General features: G+C 42.9%; 1 protein-coding gene across 1 annotated transcript in view; it reads right to left on the reverse strand.

Annotated features, from left to right (window-relative positions):
* Positions 1-1,784: 1,784 nt before the first annotated feature.
* Positions 1,785-16,081, reverse strand: part of FAM227A (family with sequence similarity 227 member A) — a 69,559-nt gene continuing 55,262 nt past the window's right edge. The window contains exons 13-15 of the mRNA XM_027106018.1: positions 9,909-10,066; positions 8,022-8,174; positions 1,785-1,935 (exon numbers count right to left, since the gene is read on the reverse strand). Of these exons, the coding sequence (XP_026961819.1) occupies positions 1,785-1,935; positions 8,022-8,174; positions 9,909-10,066 (462 nt within the window). The remainder of the gene's footprint in view (positions 1,936-8,021; positions 8,175-9,908; positions 10,067-16,081) is intronic.

Raw genomic sequence — 16,081 nt, forward strand, 5'->3', positions numbered from 1 at the left:
TGCTTGGTTTTTGATAGCTTTTAACAATCTGGAAAACCTTATCAACAGATAACGTCTAAAAGGAAATCAAGAAATGCATATGTAAGCATGTTACTTAGAATAATGGATGTAAATTCCAGAATTGAAAATTATAATTTCTGTAGACTCTTGGATGCCTATGCACTACAGGATGGTAGAATCTAGAAGGTGGCATGTGAGACCCTCTGATGCCCCTCATTGCCTCAACTCTCCCTCACTCTCTAATCAGCCAGACCCAACTGCAGTCTGGTAACTTTTAGCTCTGCAAATTGGCCTGAACATCTCTCTGCCTAGAGTTCCAGCCCATTCTTCCCCTCCCCCCTTGCCTAGCAAATATAAAGAACTGACTGCTCCCTACTCTGTTCTCTTTTGAAGTCCTCTCTCAGGAGCTATGCAATTTGTTGCATGTTATCTATTTCCATATCTTTTTCCTTCTTCTATACTATGAGCCCTTGAGGGCAAGAACTTTAACTTATTTATTTCTTTATATCCTTAGTGCCGGGCATAGTAGGTCTTCAGTCAATGTTTACTTGGCTTCTCTGTGCCTCAGTTTTCTATTCAGTAAAATGGGTGTTATGCTGTCTAATGGGGTTTTGTTGAGATACAAATAAACTGCGCATGTTGTTTTTGTCTGATGGCATCTCACCAATTCTACCCCATGTCACTGACTTTGCCTTGTTCTCTCAGGCTGCAGGGACGGTCAGGTCTGGCTAGTAATAGCACTGCTTCTTCCTGAACACAGTGTTGGTTCAGAAGGGATGTGTGGAACCATGAACCAAGCAGAGCCATTGAAACCGAGAAGGGCCCTGTGGGGCTCCTGGACACAAAAGCCTTTTTGTCCCCTCTTTCTTGTAGGCAAGACTCCAGCCTCCATGACTTTCCCTGAGTTCTAAAGGTCAGAAGAGCAGACAAGAAACCAGCTGAGGCAAGATTAAAGGGACCAGAGAAGCTCATCAAGATTAGGAGACCTGAGATGAGATTAAGGGAGTGCAGGCCCTGCACACACCCTAATCTTGTCAGCAACCCTGCCCTTGAACTACTGCTATAAAACTCCTCATCAAATCCTCCCGGGTTGGGACACACAGTTTCGAGGGCAGGAGCCCTCTGTGTCCTCCTTTGCCTGACAAAGCAATAAATCTCTTATTTTCTACTTTACCCAAAACTGTCTCAGAGATTCAGTTTGGCACCAGTGTACAGAGGCTGAGCTTTTGGCAACACCAGCAGAGACTTTTATTGAGGCTTGGTTTATGGAGGCTGGGAGAGGGTGTCTCTCTTCCTTTTAGGTCATGCACTTATAAGGACATAGGGTTGGGGCTGTTCTTGGCCCTCTTTCTTTCTTTGAGGGCAGGGGCAGCTTGAAAAGCAAGCCAGCACACAGAGGCAAAGAGGGTCAAGAAAGAAAGGGAGAGAATCTGAAAATATCATTGAGCCCTTAAGTCCATCGTGGCTGCAGCCAGCCTGAATGTGGCCTCTTCCCAGTTACTGAAGCCACAGAGATGTTCCTTCCACTCAAGCTGGTTTGAGCTGGGTTCCTGGCACTTGCAACCTACGAGCTCTGACTCATAATACACTTTGTAAAGTACAAATGCTTGGCATAGAGGAAGTACAAAGTCATTGGTAGCTCTTACTACTGCCATTAATAATAATAAAAATAAAGTGAGAGTTGAGTGACTAACACATAAAAGCGAGTGGACTTTTATGTATACTTTTCCACGTATTAAGAATTCCTAAAGTGTTCACATTTCTACTTTTCCCATGGTCTTCGTTCAAACAAACCTCAAAAGAAACGCAATCTCCCTCTGATGGCTTCTTCTAGATTTCTTTTCAGGGGAGTCCTCAATGAAGGTTGAAGGCTGGATGAACATGTGGTTCGCCTGTTTTTTGTCTTTTGCTCTTTGATCAATATTCTTCATCTCCCTGTGGGGAAAATCACAAAGACACATGGAAAAAGACTAAAGAGTGAGCGTTATCGTTTCACTCTATTTTCACATGAAAAGAGAGGCAAATATTTACCAATTCATTCATTACATCTGTCAGGAGCAACTGACTGAAGCAGAAAGCTGACTGCGCCGCAGCAACTCAGTCACTGAGCCCCTGCTATGTGCTGGGAGTCATATAGCCCTGGGGGACACAGGGGAATAAGATGTGGTCCCTGACTCAATGGATCATACTCAAATTAGGAAGACAGGTGAGGAAAACCAACGATCTGAGAGAAAGCTGAAGCATGAGCTTGAGGGCAGGCTGAATTCAATTTGGGGCTCTGCCATTTGCTGTGTGTTCTTGGGCAAGTTACTTAACCTCTCCTTGCCAGTGTACTCATCTCAACATGGTAATGTAATAGAACCTACGGTAGTGGTGAGGATTAATTCCGTTACCATAGGTCAAGCGATTAGCACAGTGCCTGGTACATAGGAAGTGCTCAATTAATGTTGCTGCTGCTGCTGCTGTTATTATAGGAGAAGGTTTTCAGTGGAGCACGTTCAGATACGTTTGGGGTACTCAACGGAAATGCTGAACTGGAAAATATACCAGCTGATCTGTGAAATGTGAGTGGACCTCCACTCGATGAAGAAGCAGGTTATGGACATTCAAGGCAGCCCAAAAACAATAAATATACATTCAAGTGAATTAAGATGCTGTCATATACTTCTCTGCTGCTGCAGAATAGATGTAGAAAGACTGGTGTTAAGAAACCAGTGTTGAACTTGGCCTAAACCAGTGGTTATTCCAACAGTGAGGGTCTTTCCCCAAGTCAAAGGAAAAAATTGTGTTGACACAAAATTCTCATTTTTGGCATCTTCTGCCACAACTTTTTCTTAACCTTTTGAAGCCTGCGTCTGCTTGCAGTGGAGAGACAAAGAACAAGCAGCGACCTGCATTTGTCCTTGCTGTGATGACATTTTCTAACAGGAAAACTTGGTCATAATTCCTTGATAATATTTTCTATATTGTCATTTCTTGATCTGTTGAAGTCCATACATGTCTTAGGCTCCTATTTTCCACTAGTGGAAGCATCTTTAGCTTGTATGAGAGAATCATATGTTGAAACGTTTCATAAAACTCTGCAAAGGGCATTTTGAATTGCGGGTGCTTTGCCCCCATACAAGTTTAAGGATCAGGGCTCTGGACTCACAAGGAAACTAAGTTCTGCAGCAGCAACTGACCCCGCTCCTTCATTGTACAGCTCCATCTGCATGTGCCAGCTAGGCTCTTCCTCCACCTAGAGCAGAGACCCCAGCAAAACAGCTGCTGGATCGCCTTTTCTAAGGGAGACCGCTCGCTAGGCCTCCCCAGTGGCAAACTTTCCAACTCCAAGGCCCAGTGCTGTTTTGGCCCCTGCACTCTTCATGGTGTGGGGGTCACACATATTACCTCCAATAGCCGTCATTTTCTGAGCACTTCCTGTGAGCCAGGCACTAAGCTCGACATCTCCGTTAACCTACACAACTACTCTGTGAGTAGTGTCCCTGTTTTGTAGATGAGGTATTCAAGCCTCACATGGGCTAAATGATGGACCTAAATCATACTGAGGGTGAAACAGAGCTGTTCCTACAGCTTTGGTCTGTCCAAGGTCAATGGCAGTGCTCCCAGCTGATACGCTACATTAGGGGAACAAGTGGTAATTGATGTCCCAAAAGAGTCCTAGCCCCCCTACAAGTATCAATACTATTCCACAGGGGCATTTGTCACCTTTTGATCTTGTTACGGCCACCATTAAAAAAAAAAAAGGATAGTGTTCAAAAATTTAAACATTTATAAAAGTAAAGAAAATTGTCTAATTAACATCATTTACCCATTATCTTGCTTTATTAGTTACCAATCTGAAGTCAGTCTTGATTCATCTGTTACTTCCTTTGCCTCCCATCCCAAATGGGTTATTTTAAGGCACATCCCAGACACCATGTCATTTCATCCATAAACACTTCATTATGTACCTCTTTAAGACATGATTCTCAAAACATAACTATAAAACTATTATAATGTCTTTAAAAAAGGGAATATACCAATAAAAGGAATTTCTTAATATCATCTAAAACCAAGTCAGTGTTCAAATTTCCCCAGTTATTTCATAATTGAGATAATTATCTCAAGCGGTTGATTTAAGTCAGGATCCAAACAATGTTTTGATTAATATATCTCTCCAGTATCTTCTAAACAATAACAGCACCTCCTCCCTCTTTTATTTTCCTTGCTTTTTATGTACTGAAGAAACCAGGTTATTTGTCCTACAGAATTTCCCATTCTGGATTTGTCAATTGCATCCCTGGAGTGCTTGACAAGGTCCTCTGAGCTCCGTGTGTCCTTTAAATTGGTGGATGCAGATGGTCACCATTTTTTAAAAGTTTCTTGAAGTATAACATACATACCAAAGCGTGCACAAACTCTAAATGTGCACCTCAAGGAGATTTCATGTACTGAGCACATCCATGTAACCAGCTCCCAGATCAAGAAACAGAACGTTGCCAGCCCCCTAGAAGCCCCCTCATACCCCTGCTCAGTCATACCCTACTTTCCCAAGGGTAGCCCTGCCCTGATGTCTAACAACATGGATGTATTTTAAGGCCACCAGTTTTTTCTGGAGACAAAACTTGAAGAATCACTTTATTAATAGAAGCCATGCTGAGTTTCTTGATAATACCTTATCTAACAAAAAGTGGATGTATTTGGTAATGTAATTGCTAACACATAATTACAAAGTTTCTCCTGACTTAAAAAATCTTTACTATAATTCACCTGATAAGGATGTCATTATTAAAAAAGGATTTCCTTATATATTTCTCAAATAAATATTCTGTAGGCTTAATTTGTTTTGTGTTGTTTTTTTTTTCCGGCCACGCCATGTGGCTTGAGGGATCTTAGTTCCCCAACCAGGAATTGAACCTGGGCCCTTGGCAGTGAAAGCGGAGTCCTAACCACCGGACCACCAGGGAATTCCCTCTGTAGGCTTAATCTTGAATATTCTATATGAATTTAATGTTAACCCTAAACTATTTTTGCCTTGTTAATGCCACAGCTGGGTGTGGCTATGGGGCTAAGTTCTGGCAAATGGAATGAAAATGGAAGGTATATTTGTGACTTCCAGGAGGAAGTCCATCTTCCTTCCTACTGGCTGGAATGTGGACCTGATGGCTGGAGCTTGAGCAGCCATATTGGAACATGAAGCTGAGGATTATGGAGCAATAAGATAAAAGGAGCTTGGACCCCTGACACTGTGAACTGCCATATCTACTGGACTCCTTTTAAATGAGAGAAATAGATTTGTATCTTGTTTTAGCCACTATTTTGTGCTCTTCTGTCACTGGAAGCCAAATCTAATTCTAATTTATACAATCATTTACTGTGGGCTTGGTTATGAAAAGGCTTTACATGCCTTATTTTATTTGATCAATACAACCCTACAAAGTAGGAAATACTATCTTCATTAAATCAACAAAGAAACTGAAGCTAAATGACCTATGTGACAGATCAAATATCACAGAGCTAGTAAGTGAAAAAGCCTATATTCTGGCTGTAGCTCTGCCATTCATGGGTCCCACCCTCAAGAACTGTTACAACTATTGGAAGAGACAGACATTACAAAACAATGTCTTGTAAACAAAATAAAATGCCTGGTGCATAGAAGGTGCTGAAAATGTTTGCTGGGGCAATGAACTACAGAACAAACAGCATAATGAACTACCGTAACAGAGGCAGAAGCAAAGAACCCTAAACAGCAATTCCTGTGTGCTCTCCCTTAACCCACCGTGACCTTCTCCTCCCTCACCTGCACCTCCAATCTCTCCCTCTTCATATAGGCTTGAGTCTTCCACCTTATTTTTAAATAGCCCTGTTACCATCCAATCTTGCCTTTTGATTCAGAATTTTGTTCCTCTGCCTCCTAGTTACTCCCCCCTCCCACCCCCACATGGGGACTCATACCTTCCCCTTAATGTCCCATGTTCTAGTGTCTGACTGCTCTCTCTACCAAAGCACCAAACCTGTCTCAGCCCCAAGTTTCTGTGTCTGGCACTCACACTGTTAATTACTACTTCCCCTTCTTCTCTCAGCTTCATTCTCTGTTGGTCTGCCTTTATATATAAGCTCTCCTCCTTCCTTCTGGTCATTCCTTCTCCCTCTGCCCCATACTCTATCCTCTCCCACATATGCAGTTGCCCTCTAAGGTTCTGTCCTTTGACCTCAGCTTCCACATCTGTAAAATAAGGATAAACAACTGTGCCTATCTATACACACCATTTTATAACGTGATTTGGGGGCCATTAATATGTTGTGACCATCTTTCCTTGTAAAATAGAAATAGATCAACATCACCATTTTTTTGGCTGCAGAGTACGGACGTTTGATAGTTTATTTAATCAATCATCTTTTGATGAAAGTTTAGGCCGAACTGCATTTCTGTGCTGGTGCTTAACAAGTGTGTGTGTATGTGTTGTTTGTCTGTGTCCCAGCACATTTTAGAAATAACTTCATTGTATCACTTTGCATAACAAAGTATTTATCTATGAGTTCGTATTTTTCTTTCTCTCATATTATGGCAGATATAGATGGCTGTCTAGCCAATAGCAATTTCCCCCTTTCTCCCCTGCAAACTGAATCCAGTTTTGTTTTGGATAACAAAGTGACCAGTTCTGGTCTAATCCAGTCATGCAAATCTCCTTCTCCTTTCTCAGATACTTCTCAAGCTTCTCTTTCACGGTGGCCACATGAAAGAGTTATGGGGGCAGGCAGAGAAGACATGTGAGACAAAGAGTGAAAAAAGAAGGTGAGCTCCTTTTTACCAAAAAAAGAAAAAAAGAAAAGCCAGCTAATAAAAGCAGGAGGAATAGTAGACGTAGAAAATCACCATTTTGCGGCCCCAAAGGTAACAACGGATTCAGGCAAAGACCGTGGATGGATGTTAAAGCCACTGGATGAATGTTGTTGGGATAGCATATTCACAGTCTCAAAGAATCACACCATTCACTGCTGACTAATTAGAAAGGCAAAAATGTAGGCTTACAATGGAGAGCTCTGGCAGAGGCCACCTTAAATAAGCAGCGGGGCAACCCGACATTAAGTTTCTCCTAATGAGGTGTAACAGGAATTTACAAGGTCTCTGTGAAGTATTCTTGGCAAAAAGACTTAACCTGAATCTAATCAGTCCTCTAGTACAGATCCAATGTCCATCTTATAGGAAATATGAGATCAATTGGAACAAGTTAAATGATACCCCGAAGAAATAATCAGAAAAATCCAGAACGTGGCTTGAGCTTTTCAAGAAAGTCCATGTCATAAAAAATAATTATAATAATAATAACAAAGCTGGGGGCCAGGGCACTATCATAGACTAAAAGACACCAAAGAGAGAACGTCGAAATACAACACCTCCAGGTATTGGATCCTTGAATGGATCCTGGAGCAGCAAGTAAAACCAAAAATGGCACTTTGGGCACAATTGGGGAAATTTTTATTTGACCTAATTATTAGAGAGAGAAGGAAAAATGTGGCAAAGTGTGAATAACTGGTAAACGCAGTGGGGGCATAATGGTGTCCATGGCACTGTCCTTTAAACTTTTCTGAAAGGTCTGAAAAATTTCTAAATATAATAAAAATATTGAAGAGGGAGAAGGCAGAGGAAAATGTTCATAATATGCTGCTAATGGGGGGGAAGTCTAAAAACGGTCTGGCAGTACGGTTACTACTTTTGTTTAGAGATCCAAATGTATGTGTCCAGGAAAAAAGATTGGAAGAATTTATAGAAAAATGTTGGCGATGTGTACCTGTAGGTGCTTTTCCAGGTTCTTTGTTTGTTTTCATTGAGCGTAAATGTTTTTGTAGTTAGGAAAAAAATAACTTTACGAAAATATCCGGCCTCTGTTATCGTGGGGTTTACATTCTGACCACAAGAAAGCTGAATGCACTTCACAGGTCATTACAGGGCTGGACCCCAGTTACAAATTAGTGTGATGTGTTGCCATAGACAAATGCTGAAACCACGCCTCTTCCCCTGAAGGCCCCTTAAATACCTGAGGAAGTTGTTGTGCAGCTCCTCCAGGTACGCATTGAAATGATGCCACTCACTCCAGTGAAACTGGTTCAGCTGGTGGAGGTCGTCCCTCCGCTTCTTCATGCTGCTCAGGGTCAGCCTGATGACCTCAGCGTATGTCAGGGTGGACTCAGTGGCTTTCATGTCGAGGAAAACCCCACACTGTCAGTTGGTATTGACTCAGCATTATTATCAGTGGGATGTGTCCAGTACACGGGGAGGAGGTGGGTGTGATAGCAGGATGGGGAAACCGACCTGGTTCTGGAAATCTGAGCAGGAAACCACTCCATGGCCTGCTTGGGAAAGAGAGAAGCTCTCCTCTCCATGGCTAGGCCATTCCCCATCTTTTAATAAAGTCTTTCTCCCCTCCTGCTGATGGAAGGGCTAGGAAGTGCTTGTTTTAGACTACCATCTAAAATTCTTACTCTCTTATCACAGTGGTGAACAGGAAGGGATTCCAACTTTCCTTTCCTCTCAGGCCCAGTCCTCATTCCCCGTCTCAGGTTTGTATGTTGAAAAGTTCTCTCTACCTTCGCCACCCCTCCACCCCTTCTGAACTGGTCAGAATCTCAGCCACACTCATCACAAGCTGTGGGACATCAGACAAGCTATGTCATCCTCTACGTCTCCATTTCCGTATCTATAAAATAGATAGCACCTACCTTAGATGATGTTAATGATAATAATGATAGTTACTATTTTTTTTTAGTACCAGCTGTATGCCATTTAATCCTGGTCACAACACTACTGATTTGGTATAACCATCCTCACTTTCGGAATGAGTTGATAAAGATATTGAGCTTAGAGGTTAAGCTGTGCACATGAGATCTTAAAGCTAGTGGGTTGCTGAGCTGGGACGCAAATCCGGGGCTGTGTATCCCCAACCCAGGCTCCTTCTACTACACTACACTGTCTTTACAGCACAGTGAGGTGATATAAGGGAAAGCGTTTTATAAACAATAAAGTACTATGAATTGTGTGTTGTTAATCTCTGCCTACAGATATATAAATATGCTTGTGGGTATGAAGTGCTATAGGGCACGAGTTAAGTCCTACCTACTTCATTATGAAAGCTCCTCCTTATGGGGCGCTGTACGCTGATAGGTAACGTTCAATCATTTGTTACCTGCCGGGCACTGTGCTAACTAAGCCTTTACCGGTGTTGTGCCTGTTCTCTGCATCACAACTCTATGAGGCGGGTACTCTTATCTCCATTTTATAGATGAAAAAAATGAGGCTCAGAGAGAAGCTGGAACTTGTCTAAGATCACTCAGCTGGTGAGCAGGTGAGCTGGTTCCTACATCCAGGTCTATTTGATTCCATGTTCTGACCCTCTACGGTAAACTGTTAAGACTCAGGACACCAACGCATATCACACCTGTTTTCTTAAGATCTGAGCTTTTTACCATATTTTTAGGATAAATGTCATGAGGGCCAAGAATTTGCTGATGGGTCTGGGGAGGGGTGTGTGTGAGGAGGGTGCTGGAAGAAACATACCCCTAGACACCAAAATTCCTGATCAATATATACTGTGGGGTCAGTGAGCATCTAGGAGGCATTACGGAGTTGCAAAATATGTTAGAGTCCCTAAGTAGTCCATTCTTTCTGGTAGAAAGGAAGAGATTATTGCACACAGGGAAATTCGACTTGCCCAGGGTCCCACTCAGCCAGTGCACGGGGCAGATTTGGAATTAAAATGAGCAAGATTCCGACCCGTAGGCTCGTAACAATGGTCACCCTTGATGGGCCCCTACTATGTGGCAGGTGCTGTGCTAAGGGCTGGATGCCTGTCTCTTCACCCCTGCTTCTGGGAAGAGGAAGCAGGGGCCTGGAGTAATGTGTGCCCAGCCCACGGTGGAAAGGATATGGGATGGTCTTGTTTTTTTCCCTCCTGACCATCAACACGTCTCTGCCAGGCTGCTGCAGAGAGGCGTAGTTCAGGAGGAAGTACACAATCAGAGGGCTCTTCCCATAAATGTTGAAGAGGTTTGAAGTCATCTCAGGGCTTTTGCAGGCAGGGTAAGACTGAGTAGGAAAGAGATAGGAAAAAAAATAAAGGATATTATCATTTTTATGGCACATATTAAGAGATGTAAAGGCACTCATATCCTTTATCTAGTAACTCCAGTTTTAGGATGCTATCCTAAGGAAATTACCCACAAGAAAAACAGACTCAGGCACTGTAATGTTTACTGCAGTGACAATTACTACAGCAAAAGGTTACGACCACCTAAATGTTCAAGGAGCTGTTGACATCTCTACCCAAAGGAACAGTACGCCACTATTAAATTGTTTATGAAGAGTTGGTACTAAGACGTTGTTTCAGATATAACAGTAATTTTAAAAATCAAGATACAAAATTAGGTAGATAATATTATATATTTTATATAAAATGAATATAATTATATGAAATCAATCAACCAAAAAAAAAGGTAGATAAGAGACTAGAAGTGTAGTTACCAAAATGTTAGCAATTCGTTCAGCAAGTATTTACTGGGTGACTACTGCGTATACACACTGATCTAGACACTGGCCTTTCAGCCGAGAATAAGACGAATTCCAGCCCTCACGGAGCTTGTATCATAGCTGAGAGAAAAACAATAAACAAATCAACAGGATACTATGGAATAATAAGGGCTTTAGGTAAGAATCAAGTAGGGCAGGGGGTGTGGCTGGTGGGATGGGAGACTGGGGAGGAGAGGGATCTTTTCCATGGGGAGGTCAGGGAGGACTGCCCTGAGGAGGAGTGATCCCGGCAGACCCTGAATGATGGAAGGAAGATCTGGGCGATGTTCCAGGCAAAGGGGACAGCAAGTGCAGGAGACCCCAAGGCAGACAGGAGCTTGGTGTGGCTGAGGGACAGAAACCAGGCCTGCACGACTCAAATGAGAACAAATGATGAGGCTGAAGAAGGAGCAGGGTCTTTGGGCCACAGGAAGAAGTTAGGATTTTCTAAGTGTGATGGAAGCCACTGGAAGGTTTTGAGCTGGGGTATATCTGATTAATTTTTTCTAAAGATCCCTTTAACTGGGACTTCCCTGGCGGTCCAGAGGTTAAGACTCTGTGATTTCGATGCACGGAGTGTGGGTTCAATCCCTGCTGGGGAACTAAGATCCTACATGCCACGTGGCACGGCCAAAAAATACAAATGAAAAACAAAAAAAGATCAGTTTAACTGATGTGTGGAGAAATGACTGCAGTGGGTAAGCGTGGACACTAGAAGAGCACTTGGGAGCCTCTGCAGTGGTTGAGGCAGTGCTGGGGCTGGGAATGGGGAGGGGTGAGAAGTGATGGAATCTGCAACATACTATGAGAGCAGAATTGGCAGGATTTGCTGATGGAGTCGATGTAGGTGTGAGAAAGACAGGAGTCAAGGGTGACTCTAAAGGGTTAGGTGCCAGTTTCCCAGCTGGGAAGATGTGGGAAGACGCTGCCAGGGCGGGAAAATCAAGAGGTCTGTTTTGGATGTGCTGCATTTGAGATGCTAATAGACAACCAAGAGGAAACAGAGATCAGGAAAGAGAACAGGCAGGGGCTGAGAGTAATCTGTTTCCCTTCCTTATATTCCTCTGCCTTTTTCCAAAATGTCAGTGGTGATTCTGTGCTTCTTTTGTATTTTTTTAAAAATACGTTTTATTTGGACGAAGCAGTTATAATCTAACGAGACAAAAATTCTGTCTCACGAGTGAAGGCTGCAGCGGCACCTAACCACACTCTTCTCTGTCCTGTTCATTTTAATTGCTTAATGAGATTTCCTCTATGGATAGCAGGGTCTCTCAACCTTGGCACTTTGACATTTGGGGCCAGATTTGCTGTGGGAGACTGTCCTGTGCATTGCAGGACATCGAGTGGCCTCCGTGGTCTCTACCCGAGAGATGCTAGTAGTACTCTACCCCTCACCCCCAGCTGTGACAACCAGAAATTTCTCCAGGCATGGCCAAATGTCTCCTAGGGTGCAAAACTGTCCCCAGTTGAGAACCACTATTCTATAGCAAGATCCCACTGGAATCACAGAAACTTGGGGTTAGTAGAGCACCTATAGATCATTTAGTCCAATGATTCCTAAAAGCCCATCTCCAAATGGGGGCCAGTCTGTGTTCAATGGTCTCCAGCAAAATGAGGGAAACAAGGAAAAATACATGGAAGTAGTAGGGCTTCCCTGGTGGCGCAGTGGTTGAGAGTCCGCCTGCCGATGCAGGGGACACGGGTTCATGCCCCGGTCCGGGAAGATCCCACATGCTGCGGAGCGGCTGGGCCCGTGAGCCACGGCCGCTGGGCCTGTGCGTCCGGAGCCTGTGCTCCGCAACGGGAGAGGCCACGACAGTGAGAGGCCCGCATACCGCAAAAAGAAAACAAAAACAAAACATTGTAATAAATCTGACCTAAAGTAATTTTTTTTTTTTTTTTGGCTACCGCCACGCAGCTTGTAGGATCTTAGTTCCCTGACCAGGGATCGAACTTGTGCCCCTACAGTGGAAGCACGGAGTCCTAACCACTGCACCAACAGGGAATTCCATGACCTAAAGGAAATTTATTCACTTATGGACTCTCTTTTATTCTGAGATTGTCTTTCTACTTTTTTTACATTAATGACCTTTCTTTTATGAAATGATGATGATACCAGATAGCAGTCATTTTGTTCAAATGAACTTATTTAGTGGAAAAAAAAAAAAGTTTTTCCAAGTCTAGAAAAGTCCAAAGATCTAGAACCACTAATCTAGTTCCACATTTATTCAAGTGCTGTTCTTTCAGTTGCCCAGTACCCATTCTCCTTCTGCTAACAACCCCCAATTCTTGTGTGTTTGGGGGAGCTTACTTGCCCTCTACTGCTTGAAGGACTTTAAATCAAATGTCTTGCTCCCCATGTGAGCCACAGGAGCGAGGCTTAGAAGCCTTTGTAGGCTCTGCCAGCCAGAGCCTTTCTCTCATCCACCCAGTTAGAGCCAGAGCACATGGGATAAGCTTGGTCAATCAAAACTCCGGTTTCTGGGATTTTGAGTCCTGAGTGGGGTGAAATATAGACTGAAAACACATGGGGGTTCAACCATACCAGAGATGTCACCTTGAAAAGCTGGTTCAAGGGTTGCAACTGCCTTGATTCTCCTCCTGGTCCCTGGACCGATTTTCACACTGTTCAGCTACTCAATGTTCTTGCAGTGTTTGCTCAAGTTGGCATATTTTGTTACTTGTAAGCAAAGAATCCCAACTGATACACATCATTTCAATAATATTCTCAGTAGGTACTTGCCCATTTTTGCTTCCCTAACTCTGGAAACAAGGAATACACTCCCTTCTGAAACATCCAGTTCCACTGTCAGTAAGCATCCGGTTTCTCTTCCCAGGGAAAGGGCTGGCTCAGGGCCATAGCACTGGGCAAAGACAAGCCACTAGGCAAGAGGAGAGTCATTCTGGAACCTCAGCTCCGAGAGGCAGGTAGAAAGCAGAGCAGAAGCTAGAGTAAAGGGGTTGGCATCAGAGACCTGGCAAGAGGAATGACATGGTTTGAGAGCCAGAGTGGAACAGGAACCAGGAGACAGTCTGCAGCCAAGCTGGAGGGTAGAGCTGGTTAAAATGACAGCAGCTTGGACTCCTATGAAGTTCCTTCTTCCTCTAGATAAAAATCTGACTCTCTGTAATTCCAACCCATCTCCCTCCAGACTGTGTGTTACATAACAGTCCTTAAAATATTTGAGGAGGGAATTCCCTGGCGGTCCAGTGGTTAGGACTCTGAGCTTTCACTGCCGGGCCCAGGTTCAATCCCTGGTCGGGGAACTAAGATCCTGCAAGCCGCAGAGCGTGGTCAAAAAAAAAAAAAAAAAAAAAAAAAAAATTGAGGAGAGCCCTCACATCTTCTCTAAGTCTTGCTTCTCCAACCTAAACATCTTCAGTGCCTTCAGTGACTCCTGGACCCTCTTTCCCTCCGGCCTGGTCCCTCTCCCTGAACACATGTTAGATGGGACCATCTGAAGTGGGACCATCCTCTTCCTTATTCTGGGCCAGTTGTATATCTTTTTAAAAAGTTCTTTGTTTTGACATTTACATATCCTTTTCTGCTATCTCTGAGAGGGAAAACATTTATTTGTTTATTTTTTTACAAAATAAATTTATGTTCTTTGTGAAAAATTCATACAACGTATAAATGTATATAGTAGAAGATGAGTCTCCAACCTCACTTGCATTTTCTAGGAATAAATACTATTAATGTTTTTCCGTGTATCCTTCCAAACCTTTTTATAAGCACATAATGACTTTATACCAAAAATGTATTTCAAAAATAAAAACAGAATCATACTATACACCATGTTTTATTACTTTAATTTCTCACTCATCAGTATCTAAATATATTGCCTATAGTATTCTCTTGATTTCTTAATTTTAGACATTGTTGACTTTCATTCTTTCATACGATAAGGTATAAATCTGTCTTAACAGCAACAGAGTATCTGCATTATGAACATTTCACAGTTTACCTATTTATCTACTGAAATGTTAATTTTCCTCAGTTTTTGCTGGTACAGATTAATGCTGTAAGGGATGGCCTTGTATGAACATTTCTACAGGATAGATTCTTAGAAGTGAAATTGCCAGGTCTTCAGTGTATGCCATTAAAATTTAATAGAATATCCTACACTCATGACAAAACACCTAAAAAATGCTAGAAAAATATTTAAAAATCCTTTTAAATGAATGAAGGAGCTTGTAAGAAAGTAAGGAAAATCCTTCGAGGCCTAGGGAGGTAAGGGAGCCCTGAAGTTGGATGCCCTGATTCGAAACAACTTCAAAGGGAGGTGGAATGATGGGTGTCCTTTGCTTGATCCTGGTGTTAAGCCAGACACCTCCACTGTCCCACTGTTCTGTAGGTTCTTTGATGCTAATGACTTTATCAAGTTACCGAGGTCTCCTTCTATTCCTAGTGTAGAGGGATGGCAAAAAACTGACTTCGCTAGTACCAGAATACACCAGAGGGAGGGGACTGTCCTTTCTCAGGAAAACAAAGATTAGAGCCAAAGGCAGAGTGAGAGCTACATTGCTCTACATTAGAGGTGAGCAGGAGTTTGGGGAAAGAAGAGGGAGGAAAGTGCACACGACTATAGAGGATGGTCTTGCAAACTGTGGGATGACTAAAGGATTTTAAGAAGGACAACTCACATGGAAGGTCTTTGCATTACTGTGATATGGTCCCCCTTCTTCCCATCTCTCTAAACTTAGTAAAGTTTTCTATATACACAACACACCCACACAGGCCTCGTGTGAGCAGTTTTTGTGAAAATCAAGGGAAGAGGTGGTACGTGCACAGCACATGCAGGACAGAAGAGGAGCTCGGTGCCATAGAAGACTTAAGTCCCCAGAGTTCAGATATTTGGGGGAGGGTATGAGGCTCCAAACAAATCATATAACAAATGCTTGAACCAACTTTAATTCAATTCAAAGGAGCAGAGTAACCGCTGGTGACGTCTGGGTTATGCGAGTAAAGTTTTTTATTAAAAATAGGTGATAATAGGGCTTCCCTGGTGGCGCAGTGGTTGGGAGTCTGCCTGCTGATGCAGGGGACGCGGGTTTGTGCCCTGGTCCGAGAAGATCCCACATGCCGCGGGGTGGCTGGGCCCGTGAGCCATGGCTGCTGGGCCTGCGCGTCCGGAACCCGTGCTCCGCAAAGGGAGAGGCCCGCGTACCGCCAAAAAAAAAAAAAGGTGATAATATAAAAACATTGGGGAAAAAAATGGGAGAGAATGTTTCATAAGATCTTGGAGTGGTAAAGATCTTTCTTAGTAGGAAATCAAATCCAGAAGCCGTAAAAGAGATGACCAATAAACATGTCTGTATAAAAATTTCAATTTTCTAGAATAAAATACCGTAATTAAAGTAAAAAGGTTAAATAGGAAACATTTTTTGCCAAATATATGACTAAGAATTGAGCTTCTGCAAATCAAAAATGAGCAGAAGACTAAGAACCTTAGAAACAGAAATAGTTCTACTAAGAATAGAAAAAAACAAAAACAAAACCAAAGGACATGAAGAGGCATTTCACGGAAATAGAAA

The sequence above is a fragment of the Aethalodelphis obliquidens genome, unplaced genomic scaffold (assembly GCF_003676395.1).
Source record: "Aethalodelphis obliquidens isolate GAN/ISIS:26980383/991018 unplaced genomic scaffold, ASM367639v1 scaffold8, whole genome shotgun sequence".
Taxonomy (NCBI): Eukaryota; Metazoa; Chordata; class Mammalia; order Artiodactyla; family Delphinidae; genus Aethalodelphis; species Aethalodelphis obliquidens.